The sequence below is a fragment of the Nomascus leucogenys genome, chromosome 3 (assembly GCF_006542625.1).
Source record: "Nomascus leucogenys isolate Asia chromosome 3, Asia_NLE_v1, whole genome shotgun sequence".
NCBI classification, from domain to species: Eukaryota; Metazoa; Chordata; class Mammalia; order Primates; family Hylobatidae; genus Nomascus; species Nomascus leucogenys.
In genome coordinates this window covers 16,987,996-17,012,551 of record NC_044383.1, presented here as the reverse complement: position 1 = coordinate 17,012,551, position 24,556 = coordinate 16,987,996, and the positions used below count along the sequence as shown (strand labels likewise).

At 39.2% G+C, this 24,556-nt stretch overlaps 1 protein-coding gene across 1 annotated transcript; it reads left to right on the top strand.

Moving 5' to 3' along the window:
- The first annotated feature begins 1,472 nt into the window (after window positions 1–1,472).
- On the top strand, window positions 1,473–24,176 carry LOC100581408 (pancreatic triacylglycerol lipase). Its single transcript, XM_003254989.3, has 13 exons — window positions 1,473–1,497; window positions 1,632–1,677; window positions 2,828–2,982; window positions 3,872–3,994; window positions 6,587–6,721; window positions 9,209–9,320; window positions 10,653–10,772; window positions 10,865–10,984; window positions 11,487–11,605; window positions 15,196–15,325; window positions 16,504–16,612; window positions 17,568–17,732; window positions 24,055–24,176. The coding sequence occupies exons 2-13, from the start codon at window positions 1,632–1,634 to the stop codon at window positions 24,116–24,118; spliced, it is 1,398 nt and encodes a 465-aa protein (XP_003255037.1). The 5' UTR covers window positions 1,473–1,497; the 3' UTR covers window positions 24,119–24,176.
- The last annotated feature ends 380 nt before the right edge of the window (window positions 24,177–24,556 follow it).

Below are 24,556 nucleotides of genomic sequence, written 5' to 3'. Positions count from 1 at the left end.
ATCAATATAGCACTACCATTGCTAAATACTAGAGAGATGTAAGATTTCTGTTCTTAGAAGCTTCAGGATTTTTTTTTTCTTTGCATGTTTTGAATAAAAGAAGTTTCAGCATCTTTTTACTTATGAGATTGTGGAGACAATTATTATTGCAGCCATTATACAAAATAAATTGCTTTGCTTTTCACATTCATTCCCTCATTTGTTCAATCATCCATCAGAGATGTTTTGAAGGCCTGCTGTGTATCAAGCACTGGGCTAGGTGCTAGGATGTGACAACAAGGCCCTGAACATTCCAGCCTTCTCTGAGTTTATAATATACAAATGATCAGTCTCAAGTGAGAGAAGTTCTAAAGAGAACCTTCGTTAGAGGGAACAAGGGAAACAGCTTAACCATGGCTGGGGAAGACTGCCTGAGGAGGGAATGAAAGGCTGATATTTGAAAGATTAGGTGGGAATTTGCGATAGTGTCCATCCATGGATCCTTCCTTGTGCCTTCTGTCTTTATCTTAACAATTCCCTTGCCAAACTTCCTTGAACTTCCCTTGTATACAATAATTCTGCTGCTTTTCTCCATACCTATAAACTTTTCCAGGGGATTGAATTATTTTTGACCACTTTTGACCTATGAATGTGACAATTTCAATAACTCAGTGTATAGCTGTGACACTTTCAGGCTAAAAGGTCCTGGTCTCTTAAAATTATGGTATCACATTGTACTCTTTTTAACATTTATTGTAAGCAATCCATCATTAACTGAAAACATCCCAATTATTTTCCATCAAACAATTCTCTTTCAGATTATTTCTTCTGAACCATTTTCTTCCAAGTTGAATCATATTTTTTCCATTTATTCATCATTTCGTCTGATAGTAGGGTCACTGATTCTGCCTCAATGCTTTTGGCTGTACCCCCAATTCCTTTTCTTAGCTTATTTATTCTTTCCTCCATGATATTGTTGAGAAATAAATCAGTTCTATGGACTATCAAAATAACAAATCAAATGCTTTTCCAGAAGGTATGAACTCTTCCAGAAGGTATGATTGATTCTATTTCACTGTTTTTGAGGGTAAGGCAAGGTTATACAAAAATGGTAAGAGCTGGTAGGCTGTTAGTATTTGTTTTTAAGACTGCTGTTATCAAATCTGTGAAAACAATTTAGTTTCACACATGCCCACAGACATGCATAGAGAATTGTAAACTTGAAAAGGGGCAGAAAGACTAGAACCTTTACTATATAGAACCTTTACTATAATGGAATTAAAGTGATTTTGAGCTTTACATAATCACATATCTACCACCTTTCTCATCTTCCCACAAAACTATGGAAAACTTTATCTCCTCTGTCAACCTTTGTTTATCTATGATTAAAATTAGAAACACATCCTTGGGACTTTCTTTGCATGCCATTTTTCCATGGTTTCAAAAAGATAAGCTTCGCCTATAAAAGGACCTTTTGTTGCTATCCGGTTGTGTGTGGAACCTGACGGAACTGCCACGGTGAGTCGGGAACATGTTTTCCAGGCCTAATTGATCAGAATTTATCCATTTTCTCCGACAGGTCTAAATGAACTAAAACTTGCCGATCTTTTAAAAACTTAGCCAGACTCAATCATGTTTTTAATTTCGTGTAGATGCTGCCACTTTGGACTCTTTCACTGCTGCTGGGAGCAGTAGCAGGTAAGAAAAAAATATAAATGTTGAGCTGGGAGAGATTCACCTTTCAACACGGTCAAGAGGGCTAGGGCAGCTGAATTCAGGCCGCAGTAATTACATGAAGCTTTACTTCAAGGAGTAAAGCACAGGAGATGCATAAGAGCACAGGGACGTGGAGTAGGGTTGTCAGAAAACATCTAAGATGCCCAATTAAATTTGAATTTCAGATAAACAACAAATATTTCCCACAAACAACAAATATGTGACAAATTTATACTAAAACATTATCATTTATCTGAAATTCAAATTTACTTGTATTTTGATTTGCTAAATCTAGCAACCCTGACATTAAGTCAAGTTAAGAGTTTGAACCTTGGCTCTACCACCACCTACAACTGTATTACCCTGAGCAAAATTCTTAACTCTTCTGTGCTTCAGAATCTTTGTCTGCAAAATGGGGAGAGTCGGATTCCCCATCTCCTAGGATTATTGTGAGAATTAGGTCAGATTAGCAAACCACCCAGCCCAGCACCTGGCACATGGTAAGATTTTGAGAAAAGCAGCCCCCACAACAGCTACTACTCTTACTCCTACCATTAATCTAGATTTATCCTCCTTAGAAAAGAGAACCTTCTTTGGGTTATTTTTTTTATGGAGTGACATTCAAGCCTAGAGTTGTGTTAAACCATGGATTTTTTGTTTAGTTGTTTGTGAATAGCCTCTTCATCACAGGAATGAAGATGACCTGCAGTACAGCAAGGATGGGGATATACGGTTTTGGCTTTTCCATAAAATTTAAGCTCTCCTTTCAAAGTCCACAGCTAAACAGTGGCTACAAGAAGTTAAGGCTTAGGGACACAGTGCTGTCCCTTTCTTGAGCACCTATAGCCCAAGGAAGATATCTGAGTTTAGAGGCTAAAAGGAGTCCCACGTTGGGACTGGGCAGAGACACAAGGGGAGTGAAGTGATCCATGTGGTAGAATTGAGGAACAACAGCCTGTCTCGAATAGTTGTGTTGTCTTTTGAAGCTGTTTTGTGAGTGTGTGGCTAGGAGGGTGTTGAGAGTAGCAGAGGAGGAAAGTCTACCACACAGTGTAATTTAACTCATATATTGGCAGACAGATCATTAAAAAGAGCATGCTTGTAAAACTAATATCCTTCTGGGGGATTGCAGGAAAAGAAGTTTGCTACGAAAGACTCGGCTGCTTCAGTGATGACTCCCCATGGTCAGGAATTGTGGAAAGACCCCTCCATATATTGCCCTGGGATCCAAAAGATGTCAACACCCGCTTCCTCCTATATACTAACGAGAACCCAAACAACTTTCAAGTAAGAACTATCACTGTGTTTAGAGCCAAGTTCTTTGGGAGGCCGAGGCTGGTGGATCACGAGGTCAGGAGATCGAGACCATCCTGGCTAACACGGTGAAACCCCATCTCTACTAAGAATACAAACAATTAGCCAGGCGTGGTGGTGGACGCCTGTAGTCCCAGCTACTCAGGAGGCTGAAGCAGGAGAATGGCATGAACCCAGGAGGCAGAGCTTGCAGTGAGCCAAGATCATGCCACTGCACTCCAGCCTGGGTGACAGAGCAAGACTCCGTCTAAAAAAAAAAAAAGAAGAACCAAGTTCCACCTGTTTTATGTAATAAGGATACTGAGTATTCAAGTTCTTAAGAGAAAAAAATCAGCTGTGAAATTTGCATCTTTGTAGATATTCAGGGCACTGAGCTTAGGTATTACTTAATGTAAATTGTTTATAAAATGTTCATTAACTTCATATTATTCTTGTCCTTCCTCTATAACATTTAATAAATATTGTAAATATAGGGCTATATTTATATGTATAAAGTATATAAACATTCCCAATATTACATATTTATGTAATCACCCATTATATATATGTATCTCTATATAGATAAAGATATATAAAAATACACACACACACACACAAAGCCTTCCATTGTATGAAGAAAAGATCATTACCACCAAGATTATAACAGACATGTTATCCCAAGTTGAACAATGGCAAACATGTTGTGATGACTGGGAAATGGCAACATGGTGATGATAGTGAATACTGTGGTTGTCATGGGAGAATCATTATTCAGAAGGATCCTGAATCCTAGCAGTCTTCTACTTACTGCCCCTCTCCATGTACAAATGGTTCTATTGGGTACTATAGGAAACTGACATGAAACACTTTTCTGTCTAAACAGGAACTTGTCGCAAATTCATCAACCATCAGTGGCTCCAATTTCAAAACAAATAGAAAAACTCGCTTTATTATTCATGGATTCATAGACAAGGGAGAAGAAGACTGGCTGGTCAATATATGCAAGGTGAGATGTGGTCATCTCTCAAGGAAAGGTCCTTTCCAAAGTGCTAATTAACAGCCGTAAGGCACTGGCCCCGACCAATGAGGACAGTGCTTGGAGGTCTTGGAGGATCTTCAGACCCCTGCTGAGCCTGGAGTTCCTAGGAGAGGTCAAAGAGGTGGTGGTGGGAAGAGGGGGTTTAGGATGGTCAGAGCAGTGAGGCTGGCAAGCACTTGGTGGATCCAGGCAGTGGTTATTTAGTAACTGATATGGAGGTGTTTCAACATTTTAGCAACAGACGCTCTCATGCTGATGCACACTAGCTGGTTATAGGCCCCTGTTTTTTCATTAGTTTTTAATTTTATGTGAAGCGCCAAGAGGTGTCATTTTGCCTGAATCAATTCTTTTCCTTTGATTTTCACTTGCTACTCTTTGACCTCCTCTAGTAGCAATAACTTGGAAAACCGTGTAGATTTTCATTTTTGGCTTCTGTTGTTTCAACAGCAGTGATCCTATTTTCTTTAATTTGCCTTTGGCTATATGCCCTGTCATAAAGAAGAATGAAAAGACAGAAAATCAAATAGAATAAATTTTCCTAGTAATGCTAGTGCTTGAGGAACATTACCGTTGATTCATTTATTCAAGTATTTATTCATGTATTCATCAAATTTCTTTGACCTGCTGTGGCACAAAGGGAGTAGTCTTTTCTTCAGGGGTGTCAAGAAGAAAGACACAGGCCGGGTGTGGTGGCTCATACTTGTAATCCGAGCACTTTGGGAGGCTGAGGCGGGCGGATCACGAGGTCAGGAGTTCGAGACCATCCTGGCTAACAGGGTGAAACCCCGTCTCCACTAAAACTATAAAAAAAATTAGCCAGGCATGGTGGTATGCACCTGTAATCCCAGCTACTCAGGAGGCTGAGGCAGGAGAATCGCTTGAACCTGGGAGGCAGAGGTTGCAGTGAGTCAAGATCGTGCCACTGCACTCCAGCCTGGACGACAGAGCGAGATTCCGTCTCAAAAAAAAAGACACAAAGGTCCTCCTAAGCCCACAGTTTCAGGTCTGCCTCTGGCTCAAACCAAGGGCAGAATGAGTCAACTCCAGAGCCTATCCATTGATCCTGAAGACAGATGAGCACTCTAGAATCCGTACACTCCGCAAGTTTAAACACAAGCAGTAAAACCACAACTTGTCCTCCAAAATAATTTAAAGCTGATGATTACTGGAGGGAGAGTAGTAATAGATTTTTATACAACAGTGAAGAAAAAAATGTGATTCTCAGTTCAAAAGGAATATAGCTTCCTTTGATATGGCTATGCAATTTATTTCTAAGATCCCAAAGGCAATTGTGGTTTGTTTTTGCTTTGTTTTGTTTTGCATTGATTTGGCTTTGACAGAACTATTGCTTTGGTATGCAGAAACAAGTGGTTTAAACTAGAAGGATAAAGGTTCTACAGTCCAGTCCTGACTCTCTCCTTAGCTAAATATGATTAGCAAATCTTTTCCCTGCTTTGGATTTTTCATTTTGAAAATGGAAAAGTTGGAGATGATTTCTAAGATTGTTCCATTATTCTCAAATTCTTTTTTTTTTTTTTTTTTTTTTTTTTAAGATGGAGTGTTGCTCTGTCACCCAGGCTGGAGTGCAGTGGCGCTATCTCGGCTCACTGCAAGCCTCCCGGGTTCACGCCACTCTCCTGCCTCAGCCTCCCAAGTAGCTGGGACTACAAGCGCCCACCACCAGGCCCAGCTAATTTTTTGTACTTTTAGTAGAGACGAGATTTCACCATGTTAGCCAGGATGGTCTAGATCTCCTGACCTCATGATCCACCTGCCTTGGCCTCCCAAAGTGCTGGGATTACAGGCGTGACTACCGCACCCGGCCTATTCTCAAATTCTTTTTGAAAAAAAAGAGGCTATACATAAACACACTCAGACAACAGAATTCCTTCCGGAACTGACCTCCATGAAGCCATAATTAAATGCCATCAAACAAGGCTTTCTGTAGATATCTGGTAGGCAATGTTTTTGTGTGAAATATTAATAACTCTTTAGTGATGTACAATAAAACACGTTCATCCAAAAAATTTGATTAGTCTTTCCACTGCAGAAAAACTTATTACCTTTATATAAGGGGTCCTAACATTGTCTTTCATTCATTCATTCATTCATTAAATATTTACTGAGCATCTACTGTGTACCAGAATCTGTTCTGGACACTGAGGCTACACCAGTGGACAAGGCAAACAGTGTCCTTGGGTGCATTCTAGTAAGGGACAACGTAGTCTTATGGCATTTAGGATGACCTAATGAACAACACATTGTACCACATTTTATACAGTTTATACATTTTTTTCTTGAATTAAATGTCTCTGTATCTGCTACAGTAGAAATCCCAAGAATCCAGTTCCCACTACGGTCAAATTCCAGTTTGGAGATGATGTTAAACTTTAGCAGAGATTATATATCTATAACAGACTATAAGTTTTGTCAATTGCATTGAGGTTGAAAGATATCGTGTCGGTCAAGGAGGGAATTTATCCTAGTCCTTCAATATGTTAACCAGTAATTAATAAAGATCCTGAATTATTTATCTGTTTATTGTGCCCCTTCCACCAGAATCTGTTCCAGGTGGAAAGTGTGAACTGTATCTGTGTGGACTGGAAAGGTGGCTCCCGAACTGGATACACACAAGCCTCGCAGAACATCAGGATTGTGGGAGCAGAAGTGGCATATTTTGTTGAAGTTCTTCAGGTAATTACCCCTGGATTGTATAAAAGCCTGTACACATGGTTTTCCAGATTATCTTTCCAAAAAAAAAAAAAGCCTGTAGATTTAATCACAGATAAAGACATTTCTCTACTCAGATATGACGTTTCCCTCGGTTACAAAGAAAAATTAAAAAAAAATCTAGCTTTGGGTTTCATCAATAACCCATTATGTTAATAAACTAATTTTTTTAATTTAACTTATTCAAGCAATTGGTAGGTTGTTTTTAATAAATTCCATGAGTATTTGTTTTAATTTTACTAGTTATTACCAATGTCAACCTTAAGATTAATCTAGTTTCGTTTGATTTTAGTTTTGCTTTCTTAAGAGAAGCACGGTGATAACAAGCTAACCTCATCTGGTAACAAAAACCACAGAAAATGTTATGCTTGAATGTGTTTAAATAATTGTTTTTATTTTTACTTTCTAATCCAAATACTTGCTTCATCATCTCTGGATAACAACTCTTCATGCTCATTAAGGGTTCTCTCTCCATAGTAAAACAACAAAATACAGCCCTACTTCCACCAGATTAAAAGTTAAACCCATTTCCATTTTTCATTATAACTATTTTAAAAAACATGGAAGTCAAGTGCTTTGGAAAGGCAGTGTATCTTCTTGACACTGAGGTTTTTGAAGGTTCTCCCTCTGCACCCCTCATGAATTCTGCAATACAGTCATGCACCACAGAAGGATGTGTAGGTCAATGATGGACTTCAGATATGATGGAGGTCCCATAAGATGACAATGGAGCTAAAAAATTCCTATTGCCTTGTGACCTATAGCTATCATGATACCATAGCACAACATATTACTCACGGATTTGTGGTCATGCTGGTATAAACAAACCTACTGCACTCCCAGTTATATTAAAGTCTACCACATATAATTATGTACAGTATGTAATACATGATAATGATAATAAATGATGACATTACTGGTTTACATATTTACCACAGTTTTTATCATTATTTTAAAGTATACTCCTTCAACTTATTAAAAAAAATAAAACAGCCTCAGGCAGATCCTTCAGGAAGTATTCCAGAAGAAGACATGTTATCACAGGAGATGATAGCTTCATGCATGTTATTGCCCCTGAAAACCTTCCAGGGAACAAGATGTGGAAGTGGAAGACAGTGATATTGATGATCCTGACCTTGTATAGGCCTAGGCTAATGCAAGTATTTGTGTCTTAGTTTTTAACAAAAAATTTTGACAAGTTTAAAAAATTAACATAAAAATGGTTATAGAATCAAGATATAAAGAAATAAAATAATTTGATACAGGGATACAGTGTGTTTTAAGCTAAAGGTTATTACAAAAAGTTAAAAGTTTAAAAAAATAAAAATTGTGGCCCAGCACGGTGGCTCACGCCTGTAATCCCAGCACTTTGGGAGGCCGAGGCAGGTGGATCACGAGGTCAGGAGATCGAGACCATCCTGGCTAACACAGTGAAACCCCGTCTCTACTAAAAATATAAAAAATTAGCCAGGCGTGGTGGGGGGCACCTGTAGTCCCAGCTACTCAGGAGGCTGAGGCAGGGGAATGGTGTGAACCCAGGGGGCGGAACTTGCAGTGAGCTGAGATCGTGCCACTACACTCCAGCCTGGGCAACAGAGTGATACTCTGTCTCAAAAATAAAATAAAATAAAATAAAAATTGCATAAAGAAAGAAAAATATTTTAAATGAACTGAGTGTAGAGTAATGCACAGTATATAAAGTCTTCAGCAGTGTGCAGTAACGTCCTAGGCCTTTACATTCACTCACCATTTACTCCATGACTCGCCCAGAGCAACTTCCAGTCCTGCAAGCTCCATTCATGGTAAATGCCCTCTACAGATGTACCACTTCAGAATTTTTTTTTTTTTTAGACAGAGTCTTGCTCTATGGCCCAGGCTGGAGTGCAGTGGCGTGATCTCGGCTCACTGCAACCTCCGTCTCCCGGGTTCAAGTGATTCTCCCACCTTAGCCTCCCAAGTAGTCAGGATTATAGGCACCCACCATCACGCCCAGATAATTTTTTTATTTTTGTAGAGATGGGGTTTCACCATATTGGCCAGACTGGTCTTGAACTCCTGACCTCAGGTGGTCAGCCCACCTTGGCCCCCTAAAGTGCTGGGATTATAGGCGTGAGCCACCAAGGCCAGCCTAAAATCATTTATACCGTATTTTTGCTGTATGTTTCTAGGTTTAGATATATTTGGATACACAACCAGTTACATTGTGTTCCAGTAGCCTAGAGTACACAGAACAGTAACATGCTGTACAGATTTGTAGCCTAGGAGCAACAGGCTGTACCACACAGCCTAGGTAGGTAGTAGACTATGCCATCTAGGTTTATGTAAATACACTTTATGATGTTCCCACAACAATGAAATCGCTTGATGACGCATTTCTTGTAACGTATCCCTGTTGTTAAGCAACTCATGGCTGTACTTGAAAACATTCTGAAAAGGTTTTCTTTCCAACAGTCGGCGTTCGATTACTCACCTTCCAACGTGCACGTCATTGGCCACAGCCTGGGTGCCCACGCTGCTGGGGAGGCTGGAAGGAGAACCAATGGGACCATAGGACGCATCACAGGTTGGTGAAAACAGTGAAAGATGCCAGGGGGGTTGAGGCAAGATGATCTCTTGAGCCCAGCAGTTTGAGGCCAATCTGGGCAACATAGCGAGACTCCTATCGCCTTAAAAAAAAAAAAGAAAGAAAGCTACAAACTTAGACTAAATGCAGCCTGTATGTGGTCTAAGAGGAAATACAAGATGGAAATTTGGTGCAACCCTATGTTTTACCTTTTCACATTTTCTGAATTGGACCCCATGATCAGAAATCGCTATGTTCTGAGGCTTTGTAAAGTCTTCATTGATACCAATCTTTGGTCTACAGCACTCGTTTAACATATTTATATTGCACGTGACTAAAATGTGAATTAAGGACATCTAGAGATTTTATTCATGTCTATTTCCCTATTGACCGACATTCACAAAGGACAAGTTTCATGAATAGAATAAATTTCATAAATAGTAGGATGAATATAATTAAACCCAAGGAGCTGAAATTTGTATAACTAATTATATTCTGTTTCATTAGCAATTGCTAATGTGCTTAAACCTCAAATATAACCCCAGAGTTGTCAGGGAAAAGGTGGTCAGGGTGCCCTGGGCTGCCAGTTCTGTGTGCTGCTAATGTGATAACAAATAGTATATTACAAACCTGAGGCTGGCTGCATTCAGCCAGTGAGCTCACATATTGGATACCCAGGTTCTAAAACCTCTGTAAGGTTATAAGAAAGATGCTACTATCCTGGATCTGAGAGGTGATTATTTCAAGGAAGGACCACTTTCCTCTTCCATCTATGTTCAACCTTTTTGTCTCTGACTTGGTGATTCTCTTTTTAACCCTTGGGATAAGTCAGCTGTATTTGGACTTGGGATAATCTGGAATGCCTATCCGTTCATTTGCTGAAGGGGAGATCTGCATAAGATTTTCTTTTCCATAGTCTGTAAATGTTTCTTTCCCACAGCCTGCTCGGCCAGGTGCTGTGCAATGCACGCCTGTGGTCTCAGTGACATTTGTGGAAGCCAAGGTCCTTGCCCTTGTGGGAGTTCACAGTCTAATGGGGACTCTTTTACCCTGAGTGATTTTTAGTCCATTGTGTCCCAGAGTCTACCTCTTTTGTTGTAACTGCTGCTAGTGACTAAGACTCTCCCAGTGACTTGCAGCCATGAGGAAAGGCATGTTGTTTGGTTTGGGGAAAATTCACTTTAAAGCAAACAGCCAGAAGCAGATTCCTCTTCAGCAAATGGTCAGGTAGGGAAGAACTCATTCATCCCTTTCCATGCATAACTCATATTTTCCTCTTAATACTTGTACTCAGGACTTGTCGTAACTCGTGAAACATACTCTTTACTTTAGGGTTGGACCCAGCAGAACCTTGCTTTCAGGGCACACCTGAATTAGTCCGATTGGACCCCAGCGATGCCCAATTTGTGGATGTAATTCACACGGACGGTGCCCCCATAGTCCCCAATTTGGGTGAGTTCCTCAACCCGTCCCCCAAAGGGTGTTATAGTGTCTGAGTCTATATACATTAGCATAAACCCTCATGTATTTTTATGATTCTTCAGGGTTTGGAATGAGCCAAGTTGTGGGCCACCTAGATTTCTTTCCAAATGGAGGAGTGGAAATGCCGGGATGTAAAAAGAACATTCTCTCTCAGATTGTGGACATAGATGGAATCTGGGAAGGTAGAATATCTATTATGTGTACAGAGAGATCTTCTTGGGGGAAAGCTTGTATTTTGTTTTGCTAAACTTGCTAAATTCTTTGGAATTGTACAGCTCTCACATTTTATATAACAAAAGACTTTTAATTGTATCCATGAGATGTAGGTTTTCACGGGATAAGTGGGCATGAGGAGACTGGGAAAGAAAGCGTATTTTCAGTCAACTTCTGAGCACCTAATTCAGGGAATGAGCTTTTATTTATTTAAACCAATCTTTTTCTTCTACAGTATTTTAAACCTTTCATTTAATTACAGCATTATGTATTATAATCTTAAACAGTACTCAACTTCTGATTACATCACAAATCATAAATATACTTTACAAATGACTTTGTTCTGTGACCTGCATGCCTGCATGAGCTCACACTAATTAGAGAAATCTATTCAACAACTATATTCTGAATATGACGTTAACTTGGAAAAATAAAATCTGTCCTTGATGTGTAATTGTGTCTGATTCGAAGGGACTCGAGACTTTGCGGCCTGTAATCACTTAAGAAGCTACAAATATTACACTGATAGCATCGTCAACCCTGATGGCTTTGCTGGATTCCCCTGTGCCTCTTACAACGTCTTCACTGCCGTAAGTAGACTCCACCTTCCGCATAAAGAATTTTGTGACTGTCACTTCTCATGACTGGTGTGGTTTCCTATACATGCCATCATTCAATGAATGTTTATACTTTCGAACTTATACATGCCTTTAATTATATGTATTTAAATAGTGATAAATTAGAGCACTTTAGAGAAATGAGCTTGTACATGGAAATGTCCTATGTTTACTTTCATTTGTATTACTTTTGTATGCATTGGGTAAATGTCCAAACTTGTTTTAGAAATAACCCTAAACAAACAAAAAATAATTAGTCTATGGAAATCTGAGCAATATCTATAGGATGCTGATGAACATGGAAAAATTTTCTTAAATGCTGACCTTTCTAACTATTAATATATAATTATAGACATGTGGACGTTTCTGTGCAATTTCATAATGGTCAAGATTTTTTTTTTGAGTTTTCATCTTATTTGGTATTCGCTTGATGTCTTGGTTGAATTATTTATTTAATTTTACTTTAAGTTCTAGGATACTTGTGCAGAACGTGCAGGTTTGTTACATAGGTCAATGTGTGCTGTAGTGGCTTCCTCTTGGTTGAATTCTTTATATGTGATCTCAAATATGACGTATCTATTGTCTGGGTTTTTTTTTTATAAAATTGACTTTTCTTTGCACCATAAATTTTTGAAATCAAAATTTAAAACCTATGGATTTAATAAGAAAATTTCCAGTAACAAATGTGCCAGCTGAAGTCATAATTACCCAGGATATATACCTTAGTGATTAAGAGAGAGGATGCAAATCTTGGTTTCACCACTAAATAGCTGAATATCTTTGGGCAAAACAGTTCTCCAAGAAGTTTCTTCATGTATATATGTAAATACTGATGGTAAACTCAACATATTTGGTGAGAGGTCTTAATGAGAATACATATGTTAAATGCTTAGCCCAGAGCAAAAAATATAATAGCATTCAATTAATGTTAGCTATTATGGGAGAAGGAGTACATATATTATTCACACTACAGCTTCCATAGGCAATGAGACAGAAGATCCCTCCTCTTTATTTATTTTAATTTTATTTTTATTTTCTTCCCCAATACCCAACAATAAGTAATGGGGGAAAAATTAAAGAAGCAAACACGAAAGCCTCAAGTTTCATCCAGTTAAAACTTAGTCTAATTCAACAATATAAACAGTTCTTTTAAGTGATACTCAGCAGTTGTATAAGAAAAAAATGTCTCAGTCTTGCAGATTTCTTCACCTTTGCACTCCCTTCTAAGCTTCTCTCCAAGTGAGTGCTGGGGCCAGGTGATCTGGTGGTGGTGGTCGATGTGTGTTCAGCAGAGGAAATGAATTGGGAGTCCATGGGTGCAAAGTCTTTGGGCTCCTTTCGACTCTGGGTAATAGCCTTGCCTGTTTTATTGATGGGCACACTGCTGTATTTAGAGATGACCTCTTGGGCTTGTCTATTCTTCTGGCTCTAGCAATGCCCTCAGAGAGCTTTGGCCATTTCTTCCTGGCTGGCTTAGGCAACACCTGGCTTTTGTTGAATGCCAACCCTGGGACTGTGATAAGCCCATAATATGGTCCATTGAGCCAGGAGTCCGCCACTTGCCTTTACTGTAGAGTAGCCCTGCCCCTCATAGTGGGAATTGGGACACTTGTCCTGCCAACTTGGTTCCTCCCTCTGTATCTCTTTTTCCCATAAGTCCTTGGTCCAGAAATAAGGGGTATTTTCCTATACGAATATGTCTTCTCCAGGTATCAGCCTCACGGTAAGCCTTAGGCTAGCTGGGTCATTTTCTCTTCACATAGAGAAAATTCCGGGATCCGAATCCTTCAGGGCTTGATATGCTAAACATGAGCTAGAACAATTGAATAAAGCCAGGCACAGTGGCTCACGCCTGTAGTCCCAGCACTTTGGGAGGCCGAGGCGGGTGGATCATGAGGTCAGGAGATAGAGACCATCCTGGCTAAAACGGTGAAACCCCGTCTCTACTAAAAATACAAAAAATTAGCTGGGCGTGGTGGCGGGTGCCTGTAGTCCCAGCTACTCGGGAGGCTGAGGCAGGAGAATGGCGTGAACCCGGGAGGCAGAGCTTGCAGTGAGCCAAGATCGCACCACTGCACTCTAGCCTGGGTGACAGAGCGAGACTCCGTCTCAAACAAACAAACAAAAAAAAGAATTGACTTTTGAGCCTGTTGCTCTCCTAATAAATTCTATTATGTTTATCAGAAGCTGATTATAATCTGTGTTCTACTTATGCAATCTTTCTAAAATAAATTCTAGCTGTAAGTAGATGAATGTTGTGGGAGGAAATTAGGCAAAAGAGAAAAAATAGATAGAAGATAGATATACACACACACACACACACATATATTCTCTCAATGTATGATTTTTTTTTTTTTTGAGATGGAGTCTTGCTCTCTTGCCCAAGGCTTGAGTGCAATAGCGTGACCTTGGCTCACTGCAACCTCTGCCTCCTGGGTTCAAGCGATTCTCCTGCCTCAACCTCCAAAGTAGCTAGGATTACAGGTGCCCACCACCATGCCCAACTAATTTCTGCATTTTTAGTAGGGATGGGGTTTCACCATGTTGATCAGGCTGGTCTCGAACTCCTGACCTCAGGTGATCCACGCACCTCAGCCTGTGGATCACTGCGCCCAGCTCATTGTATGATTTTTTGTTTGTTTGTTTGTTTTTTGAGACGGAGTCTCACTCTGTCGCCCAGGCTGGAGTGCAGTGGTGTGATCTCAGCTCACTGCAAGCTCCGCCTCCTGGGTTCACGCCATTCTCCTGCCTCAGCCTCCCAAGTAACTGGGAATACAGGCACCCGCCACCATGCCCGGCTAATTTTTTTGCATTTTTTTAGTAGAGACGGGGTTTCACCGTCTTAGCCAGGATGGTCTCGATCTCCTGACCTCGTGATCTGCCCACCTCGGCCTCCCAAAGTGCTGGGAAACTCTAAGCAGTATGAAATTTTCAAGTGAGTAAAATAATATTGCTCTACGCATTTTTTTTTTTTTTTTTTTGAGTTGGAGTCTTGCTCTGTCGTCCAGGCGTGAGCCACTGCACCTGGTCCATTGTATGATTTTTTTTTTTTTTTTTTTTTTTTTTGAGACGGAGTCTTGCTCTGTCCCCCAGGCTGGAGTGCAGTGGTGCGATCTCGGCTCACTGCAAGCTCCACCTCCCGGGTTCACGCAATTCTCCTGCCTCAGCCTCTCTGAGTAACTGGGACTACAGGCGCCTGCCACCACGCCTGGCTAATTTTTTTGTATTTTTAGTAGAGACGGGGTTTCACTGTGGTCTCGATCTCCTGACCTCATGATCCACCCGCCTCGGCCTCCCAAAGTGCTGGGATTACAAGCGTGAGCCACTGCACCCGGCCGTATGATTTTTATAGTATTGTGTTGTTTAACAGTGAAGTTGGTGACTTACTGTTGTGAATAATGAAATGCATTGTTAATCTTTGCTGCTGAGACACTATTAAAGTCCCCACTTACCATTAGAACAGAAGTGGCTTTAGAATATTTGAATAGCAACAACATGTAGGAAATATGGTACACAATTAAAAGACAGGGCATCTTCATTCACCATTTGTTTGTTTTCACTAGAACAAGTGCTTCCCCTGTCCAAGTGAAGGCTGCCCACAGATGGGTCACTATGCTGATAGATATCCTGGGAAAACAAATGATGTGGGCCAGAAATTTTATCTAGACACTGGTGATGCCAGTAATTTTGCACGTAAGTTTCTATTTTCTGTATCTTATATTCTTATTGCTACATATTTTATTATTATGTCCACTGAAAATGTGCATACTTGCTCTTCTATAGAAAAGCTTTAAACATCCCCTCTGCAATGTGGAAAAATGCTCAATGCTATGTTCAAGGTGATAATAGCTAATTAGGGGGGCAGAACAGAGTTTGGGTCCTGGACTCTTAATGCTGCAAAAATGAATTTCTTCACATTTGATTCTGGTGCTGAATTCAGAAGGTTTTCTCTGCTCCAGCCTCTTTATATTCAGTCAAAAGTTTCACTGAACAAAATTCTGAGATTTTTGTAAAAGCAGAAAAGTAATCTAGGAGAGAGAGACGGCAGAATGGCAGAGCTTGTGAGAATGGAAAGACATTGACAGATTTAAGAGACGTTTAGGATTGTAGGCTCCATGGGTGGTGGGAATTAGAGGATGGAGGAGTGGTAGGAATGGGAACAGGTTCTGGTTTTCTTTACTGAATAATAGAGGAAGAAAACTATTTGGATGAGAGTCAGTGGGGTTACCAATTTTTTTAAATACTAAAGACAAATTTTATCTCTTCCCCAATTTGCTCAGGCTATCTCTAAATGGCAAACTATTGGCTAGCACCAAGAAAACGTTCTTTTGGTTTTCATAAATTAATATATTCCCAAAGGCAATGAAAAGTTGAATTATAGAATTTTGAAAGTAAATGTAGATATTTAGACAAAAAGATAGCAGTACTCTAAAATTTGGTGATCTATGAAAATAAACTGAAAAAATGTCACAGTTCACAATTTTACAACTACCTTTTAACATAAAGTTCTTATAACTTTCAAGGATAAGTTGTCAGGTTGGAAATTGAAAACTAAATGTATTCCTTAGTCCCTTGACTTGAAAAAGAAATCTGTCTTAACTTTGAAAAAAATCTGCAAAGCCCCTACTACCTAATGCCTATCCCCTAAACACATATAAAGGAATATCTATGACTATTTCATTAGCAAATTACACACGCACCCACACACGTACACACACACACACACACACATATACACACATACACACACACATACACACACACAATTATAAATAAATTATTCAAAACTCGGCAGTAGTGGGATCCAAATTAACTTGTTTTTAGTGTCTTTTATCTCCAAACTGACATTCTGCAATTTTTCTCCCTTGCAGGTTGGAGGTATAAGGTATCTGTCACACTGTCTGGAAAAAAGGTTACAGGACACATACTAGTTTCTTTGTTTGGAAATAAAGGAAACTCTAAGCAGTATGAAATTTTCAAGTGAGTAAAATAATATTGCTCTACGTGGTTTTTTTTTTTTTTTTTTTTTTGAGTTGGAGTCTCGCTCTGTCGCCCAGGCTGGAGTATACTGGTGCAATCTTGGCTCACTACAACCTCTGCCTCTAGGGTTTAAGCAATTCTCCTGCCTTAGCCTCCTGAGTAGCTGGGATTACAGGTGCCCACCACCATGCCTGGCTAATTTTTGTGTTTTTAATAGAGACGGGGTTTCACCATGTTGGCCAGGCTGGTCTCAAACTCCTGACCTCAGGTGACCTGCCCACCTAGGCCTCCCAAAGCGCTGGGATTACAGGCATGAGCCACGGTGGCCAGCCAATGCTTCTTAATGTTGGAATACTGCACATGTATAATGTATGTCATCAACATAAGAATTTGTCTATTCATTACTATATAGCAGTAGAGTACTGACATGTATAAGGAAAAAGGAAGAAATTATGTCATCCTTACACCTTAATACTATTCAGAATTCGGTTTCTAAATATTTTCATGCTATTTCCTGATAAAACCATTCATGTTTGCTTTGATAACTGGCATCTGATTTATGATCAGTAATTAATTAGTCTTCCCACAAAACATATGTGAAAAGATGATGGAATACTCTCATCATTTATTAAATTGTGGGGGAATTGTGACTAATACATGTTTGAAGTTTTATTAAAGTAAAGGTGACTAATATGAGATATTCATGGCAAATGGACTACCACTGAGTTAGCATGCGTGTCTGAATTTGTTTAATATGTTAGAATGACAAATATACTGCCAATCACCTTAGCCAGAAATGCATTGTAAGCTGGTCTTAGAAACATAAATGTATTTATGTTTCTAAACACTTACATACACACACTTACATACACTTACACTTACATACACACAAATATATATGTGTATATTTATATGTATGCTCATGTATGTTTTTGTTAACTTCTTAAATCCTTAGGGGCACTCTCAAACCAGATAGTACTCATTCCAATGAATTTGACTCAGATGTGGAGGTTGGGGACTTGGAGAAGGTTAAATTTGTTTGGTATAACAATGTGATCAACCCAACTTTACCTAGAGTGGGAGCATCCAAGATTATAGTGGAGACAAGTGCTGGAAAACAGTAAGTAATGAAAATCCCAGGATATGTGAAATATCGAGTCTGTGTTTATAGTTCTTTTCCCACTAAAAGTCTAATTTAAGTGAAACCTCCTACAGGGGATCGCCTACATCCTAGTTACAGTTCCTTCCTAATGCCTTCTGTTTCTTTAGGAAAAAGGGTAGAACTTTAGGAAACAGCTTTGATCAATTCATCATAAATATGTGTTAGCTGATACAAATTAAATGTTAGAATGAGAAACCGGCTTCATGATTCTAAGATGAGAGGAATGTTTCCTTTGGCAGCTGTGCTTTGTGCTATGTGAGTGCTTCTTGTGTGCATCTTCCCAACTTCCCGGGCTCACCTAATTGCTGTTTAAGTTGCTAGGAACACAGTGAACGTATCAAGGAATATAAATAGGCTTTTCCAAATCACTGGTCTTCTTAGTGAAGATGAAGGCCCAGGAGATAATCCTTGGTTTCAACCAGGACTGGAGTGTGTGGGAGCCAAAGGATGGTGAGCTACCATGGTGAACTACCAGGAAAGGTGATCTGATGATAATCATAACAATACCAATACTAGACCAAGTATTTCTGAGTATTAGGCCAAATTCTGGGGCAAGCACTGTGCTCCTGTCATTCTATCCTTCCATCCTCATAAAAACCAAATGAGGGGACGTTGCTTCTGGCAAAGATGGAGTAACAGAGCCCAGATTTACTGGCCTGGCTGAAATAACCAAAAAATTCAAACAAAGTATATGAAAAAACAGTTTTTCTAGGCACTGAACATCAAGGAATAAGGGATAGTGATCCCCGAGAGACAAAAATGGACAAGATGGAGCCTTGCAATTGCCCCAGCTTCCTGCTCCGAGAGATTTCCAGGATGTATCACAGGGAGGAGAAACCCAGACAGAGTCCAGTGGACTCCTTAAGTTAAAGAATCAGAGCTAAGAATCAGAAGATCCAGGGAAGTAGATTTCATAGGACAGCATACCAGAAAGGAGAGAGTTGCCGAGGGACAATCCCGGAGATTGTGAAAAGTCCCCCTGAATATTCATCAAGGTACTGATTGGCCCATGTATGAGAACAAACCAGCTGGAGGTCATTGAAATATCCATTTGATGGATTAGAGAAAATAGTTCCCCTACTCTTGCAGGAATGGGAATGGTGCTTGTTTCCACCAAGCAGTCAGGAAAAGTTTATAATTCAAAGGACACAGGGTAGAGTATTTTAGAAGGTCTTGCTTTATAGTGGAAAATAATTTACCTATATTGACCAAGATGTGTAAAGAAACTGTTTCCAAATAACTTAACTGCATTGCAGAACAAAAAGGTCAAGAATATTTATAAAGATCCAGAATTATCAAGTATCTAAAACTCTAAAATCCGCAGTATCTGACTTTGACTCAAAGATTCCCAGGTATATAAAGAAGCAGAAAAATACAGCCTATAATGAGGAGAATAATCAATCGATACCAAACCAAAACTGACACAGATGTTACATTAGCAGAGGAGAAAATTAAAACAGTTCTTAAGCCTGTATCCATTTGCTTAAAAGGTCAGTAAAGGCATGGCATATACAGGTTAAGTGTTTCTCATCCAAAATGCTTGAGATCAGAAGTGATTCAGACTTTGAATTTCTTTAGACTTTAGGAATAGTTCCATTATATGTACCAGTTGAGCATCAAAAATTTAAAAAAAAATCCACAATCTGAAATGTTCCAATAAGCATTTCCTTTGAGCATCATGTTGGCAATCAAAAGTTTCAAATTTCAGAGCATTTTGGATTTTTTATTTATTTTTAATATATTTTATTTTTCCATAAGTTATTGGGGTACAGGTGGTATTTGGTTACATGAGTAAGTTCTTTAGTGATGATTTGTGAGATCCTGGTGCACCCATCACCTGAGCAGTACACACTGCACCATATATCTTGTCTTTTATCCCTCTCCCCCTCCACTCTTCTCCCCAAGTCCCCAAAGTCCTTTGTATCATTCTTATGCCTTTGCATCATCATAGCTTAGCTCCCACATAACAGTGAGAACATATGATGTTTGGTTTTCCATTCCTGAGTTACTTCACTCAGGAATGGATTTTTTTATTTTTGGATTTAGGATGCTCAACCTATATAGAAAAAGATCCACATTGAGTTTCTAGAGATGAAAAATACAATGTCACAAATAAAAAATGCACAGAATGTAATTAACAGTAGATTAGACATTATAGAAGACAAGGTTAATGACCTTGAATACATAATAGAAACTTTCTGAAATGAAATACACAGAGAAAAAAAAAATCTTAAAAATAACTTTAAAAGAACATCAGTGATCCATGGGACAATAAAAATAAGGCTTATTTATTTGAAATAAGACCCTTTGTTAGGTCTTTGAAGACCCTAACAAAGAAGGGACAGAAAAATATATGTGAAGAAATAATACCTTGAAAATTTTCAAACATGGTGAAAACTATAAACCAACAGATCAAAGAAAATCACAAGAAACATGAAGAAAACAGCACAGCACCAATACACATAAAAATCAAAATGCTCCAGCCAGGTAGAATGTACATTATTCAGGTGATTACACTAAAAACCTAGATTTTACCGCTATACAATATATCCATCTAACAAAACTTCACTTGTTCCCTTAAATTTACGCAAATAAAAAAATGTTGAAACCCAATTATAAAGACAAAATATTGAAAGCAGTCAGAGAAAAGCGACACATTAGAAGAGTAAAGAAAAAAAATTACAGCAAATTTCTAATCAGGAACAATGCAAGCCAGAAGACAGTGATATGACATCTTAGAGTATGCAAAGGAAAAACTGTTAACCCGGAATTTATACCCATAAATATCTTTCAAAGACAAAGATGAAATAAAGACTTTTAAAACTGAAATAATTCCTCAACAGCAGGTTAACACTAAAAGAAATGTCAAAGGAAGGCCTTCAGGCAGAGGAAAATGATACCAGGTAGAAAAGAATTCACTAAAAGAAATTAAGAACACAGGAAATAGGAAATACATGATAAATACGTAATATTTTTAATTCTTATTACTAAATTCTCTTTGAATAAATTGACTATTTAAAAAATAATGACAGTATTTTTGGGAGTATATAACATATGTATAAGTAAAATATAACAATGACATAAAAGGCAGGAAGGGAGAACTGAAAATATACTATTGGAAGGTTCTTATACCATTTATGAATTGGTATACTTTCTCTTGAAGGTATGATGTGATAAGTTAAAAATATGCACTATAAACTCTAAAATAATGAAACAACCACTAAAATAATGAAACAAAGGATGACAGCAAGTAAACCAAACAAGGAGATAAAATGGAATAAAATATAATCCAAAATAGAGTATAAAAAGAGCTAAAAGGGGCCGGGTGCGGTGGCTCACACCTGTAATCCCAGCACTTTGGGAGGCCGAGGCGGGTGGATCACGAGGTCAGGAGATCGAGACCATCCTGGCTAACACGGTGAAACCCCGCCTCTACTAAATACACTATGCCTGCGTGGTGGCAGGTGCCTGTATTCTCAGCTACTCGGGAGGCTGAGGCAGGAGAATGGCAATGGACCCAGGAGGTGGAGCTTGCAGTGAGCCGAGATCATGCCACTGCACTCCAGCCTGGGCGACAGAGCAAGACTCCACTCCGTCTCAAAAAAAAAAAAAAAAAAAAAAAAAGTAAAAATGATCTGAATACCACAATTAGAAGACAAAACTTACCCCACTGTATTTTTAAAAACTCAATATTCAATTATATTCTGGCTATATAAAATGCACTTTTTAATTTTTTTTGAGGTAGAGTCTTGCCCTGTCACCCAGGCTGGAGTGCAGTGGCACGATCTCGGTTCACTGCAACCTCTGCCCACTGGGTTCAAGTGATTCTCCTGCCTCAGCCTCCTGTGTAGCTGGGATTACAGGCAGCAGCACCACTCCCAGATAATTTTTTTATTTTTAATATAGGCGGGATTTCACCATGTTGGTCAGGCTAGTCTCAAACTGACCTCAAGTGATTCACCCACCTCGACCTTCCAAAGTGCTGAGATTACAGGCATGAGCCACTGTGCCCAGCCTGAAATGCACTTTAAATATAAAAACACAAATAGATTTCTCAACGTGAAAGAACAGAAAATGATACACTGTTAATCGTTAGAAAAATGCAAATTAAGAACAGAATGAGATACCACCTATTTAAATGGCCAATATTAAGATCGGTAATACCAACTCTTGTGAAGGACTATCATACAGTGCTGATGGGAATATAAAAACGATACAACTGCTTTGGAAAGCAGTTTAACAGTTTCTTAAAAAGCCAAACATACATTTCGCTGAGTCAGCGATTTCGGTTTTTGATATTTACCCCTGAGGCAAGAACACATATGATTACACAAAAGATTTGTACATGAATAGTTACAGCAATTTTTTTTTGAGGCAGAGTCTTGCTCTGTCACCCAGGCTGGAGTGCAGTGGCATGATCTTGGCTCACTGCAACCTCCATCTCCTGGGTTCAAGTGATTCTTCTGCCTTGGCCTCCCCAGTAGCTGGGATTACAGGCATGCGCCACCATGCCCAGCTAATTTTTGTATTTTTAGTTGAGACTGGTTTTTGTCATGTTGGCTAGGCTGGTCTCGAACCCCTGACCACAGGTGATCCACCTGCCTTGGCCTCCCAACGTGCTGGGATTACATGTGTGGGCCACCGTGCCCGGCCTATAGCAGCTTTTATTGTAACAGCCAAGAACTAGAAACAATACAAATGTCTACCAGCAGAGGAATGGATAAACAAACTATGGTCTGTCCATACAATGGAATATTACTCAGCAGTAACAAGGAATGAACTAATGGTACACTCAACAATATGGATGAATCTTGAGATAATTATACTGAATGAAAAGCTAGACAAGAGTGCATACACCTTAGATTCCATTTATGTAAAATTCCAGACAATTCAAACTACTCTATAGTGACAGCAGAGCAGTGGTTGCCTGGGAGGGGTGAATATTGGAGGAAATGGGAAGAAGCAATTGCAAAGCAGAAGAAAGAAAATTGGGGGGATGATAGATATGTTTATAACTTTGATGTTGGTGAGGGTTTCAGAGGTGTATGTGTGTTGCGTGTGTGTGAAAACGTATCAGTTTAAATATGTACAGTTTATTCCAGGTAAATTAAAGCTCAGTAAAGCTGTTAAAACAAAAATGTATATCCTATGAGGTAGATAGTTTTCTTATCCTTATTTTATGGATAATTAAATTAAGGTACCGTTTCTGAATTTCTATGCAGGAAGTTTGACTCTACAAAATTCCGAACTACTACAAAACAAATTCAGTTCACTTTTAATCATATATAAATATTGGTGCCTTTCATTTCTTGTGTCCCTGATTGATAACAGTTTTAACCTTTAATTTCCTATTTGTGAGGCTGCCAGTCATTGAGGAAGTGAGCGTGAAGGGAAAAAAAAACACTTTCTGAGCACTTTTTTTCTGTGCCTAGTAGTTTACGTATGGTAAGGTATTTTATTAAAGAAAAATATTCCAAAGCATCCTAAGTATTATTTAGCCTGTTCTTTCTTTCTTTCTTTCCTTCCTTCCTTCCTTCCTTCCTTCCTCCCTTCCTCCCTCCCTCTGTCCATCCCTTATTCCTTCCTTCCTTCCCTCCCTCCCTCCCTTCTTTTCCTTCCTTCTGTCCTTCCTTCCTTGCCTTCCCTTCCCTCCCCCCTTTTCTTTTTTTTTCTTTCTTTGTCTTTCTTTCTTTCTCTATTTCTTTTTTCTCTTTCTTTCTTCCTTCTTTCTTTCTTCTTTCTTTCTTTCTCTCTCTCTTTCTTTCTTTCTTTCTCTCTCTCTTTCTTCTTTCTTTATTCCTTCCTTCCTTTCTTTGATGCACACACGAAAAGAAGGCATATTGTTCAGTCATAATGAGAAAAGTTTGTCATTTCTATTCAAATATTGAATTAAAATAATGGTTAAGCCAATGTAACACCAGAAATTAGATTTTATACCCTGGGCTGATTTCTTATGATGGTGACTCTGCTGTTCCTTAGTTGCATTGGTTGACATGGGCTAAGTGTTCAGTGACTGCTCATGACAAATGAGTCTTTCTTTTTCTTTGGGGTGTCTATTGACAGCTTCTCTCTTGGTTATTGCGCAACCAGAAAATAATACTGGAAAGAAGAATTCAGTCCTTTATGTAGAAGAGGTCTTCCCTCAGCCATTGTCTGGTCTCCAGCACAGGGTGTGCCCTTCCCTCAGACTGGGAGGTTGGGGGCAGAGGTTGTCTTCATTGTCACACTCCAGCTGTGTGCCAGGAAGAGGCGGTAACTTTGTGTTGTTTTTTCTCCACAGGTTCAACTTCTGTAGTCCAGAAACCGTCAGGGAGGACGTTCTGCTCACCCTCACAGCGTGTTAGGAGACTACTGCTATTTGACCAATGAATTGACTTCTAATAAAATCTAGTGGTGATGCATGACATGCCTGTTTGTTTTGTCCAAAACCTCCATTGTTTCAAGTGAATCTGTTGGATAAAGTGACTAAAATCCAAAATTTGGAGTTGGTCAAAAGAACCACCAATGACTGTTACATTTTGCTGCATATTTGACCTTAAGAATGTTGTTTACATGGTACTGTCATCATGTTCATTATTAATATTACTTATGCCATTCTGGTCACTTAAGGCAGTCTTCCATGTCCAAAATGACCCCCTCTTGGTGGGCTCACATGGAAAGACTCACAATTGCCACTTTTTCCATAATCTTTAAGTTCTGTGTCTGCTCCTAATCAGATATCTCAGGGGAAATGACACACAAGGAGATGAGGACTAGACAGATCTAATGCTCCCTAACAGGTC

Bases quoted from the DNA above. Each gene is read 5' to 3' on its own strand.
- LOC100581408 (XM_003254989.3), top strand. From the start codon at position 1,632: ATGCTGCCACTTTGGACTCTTTCACTGCTGCTGGGAGCAGTAGCAG. The intron at 6,722-9,208 runs GTAATTACCCCT...TCTTTCCAACAG, and splicing joins ATTTTGTTGAAGTTCTTCAG to TCGGCGTTCGATTACTCACC. The intron at 15,326-16,503 runs GTAAGTTTCTAT...TCTCCCTTGCAG, and splicing joins TGATGCCAGTAATTTTGCAC to GTTGGAGGTATAAGGTATCT.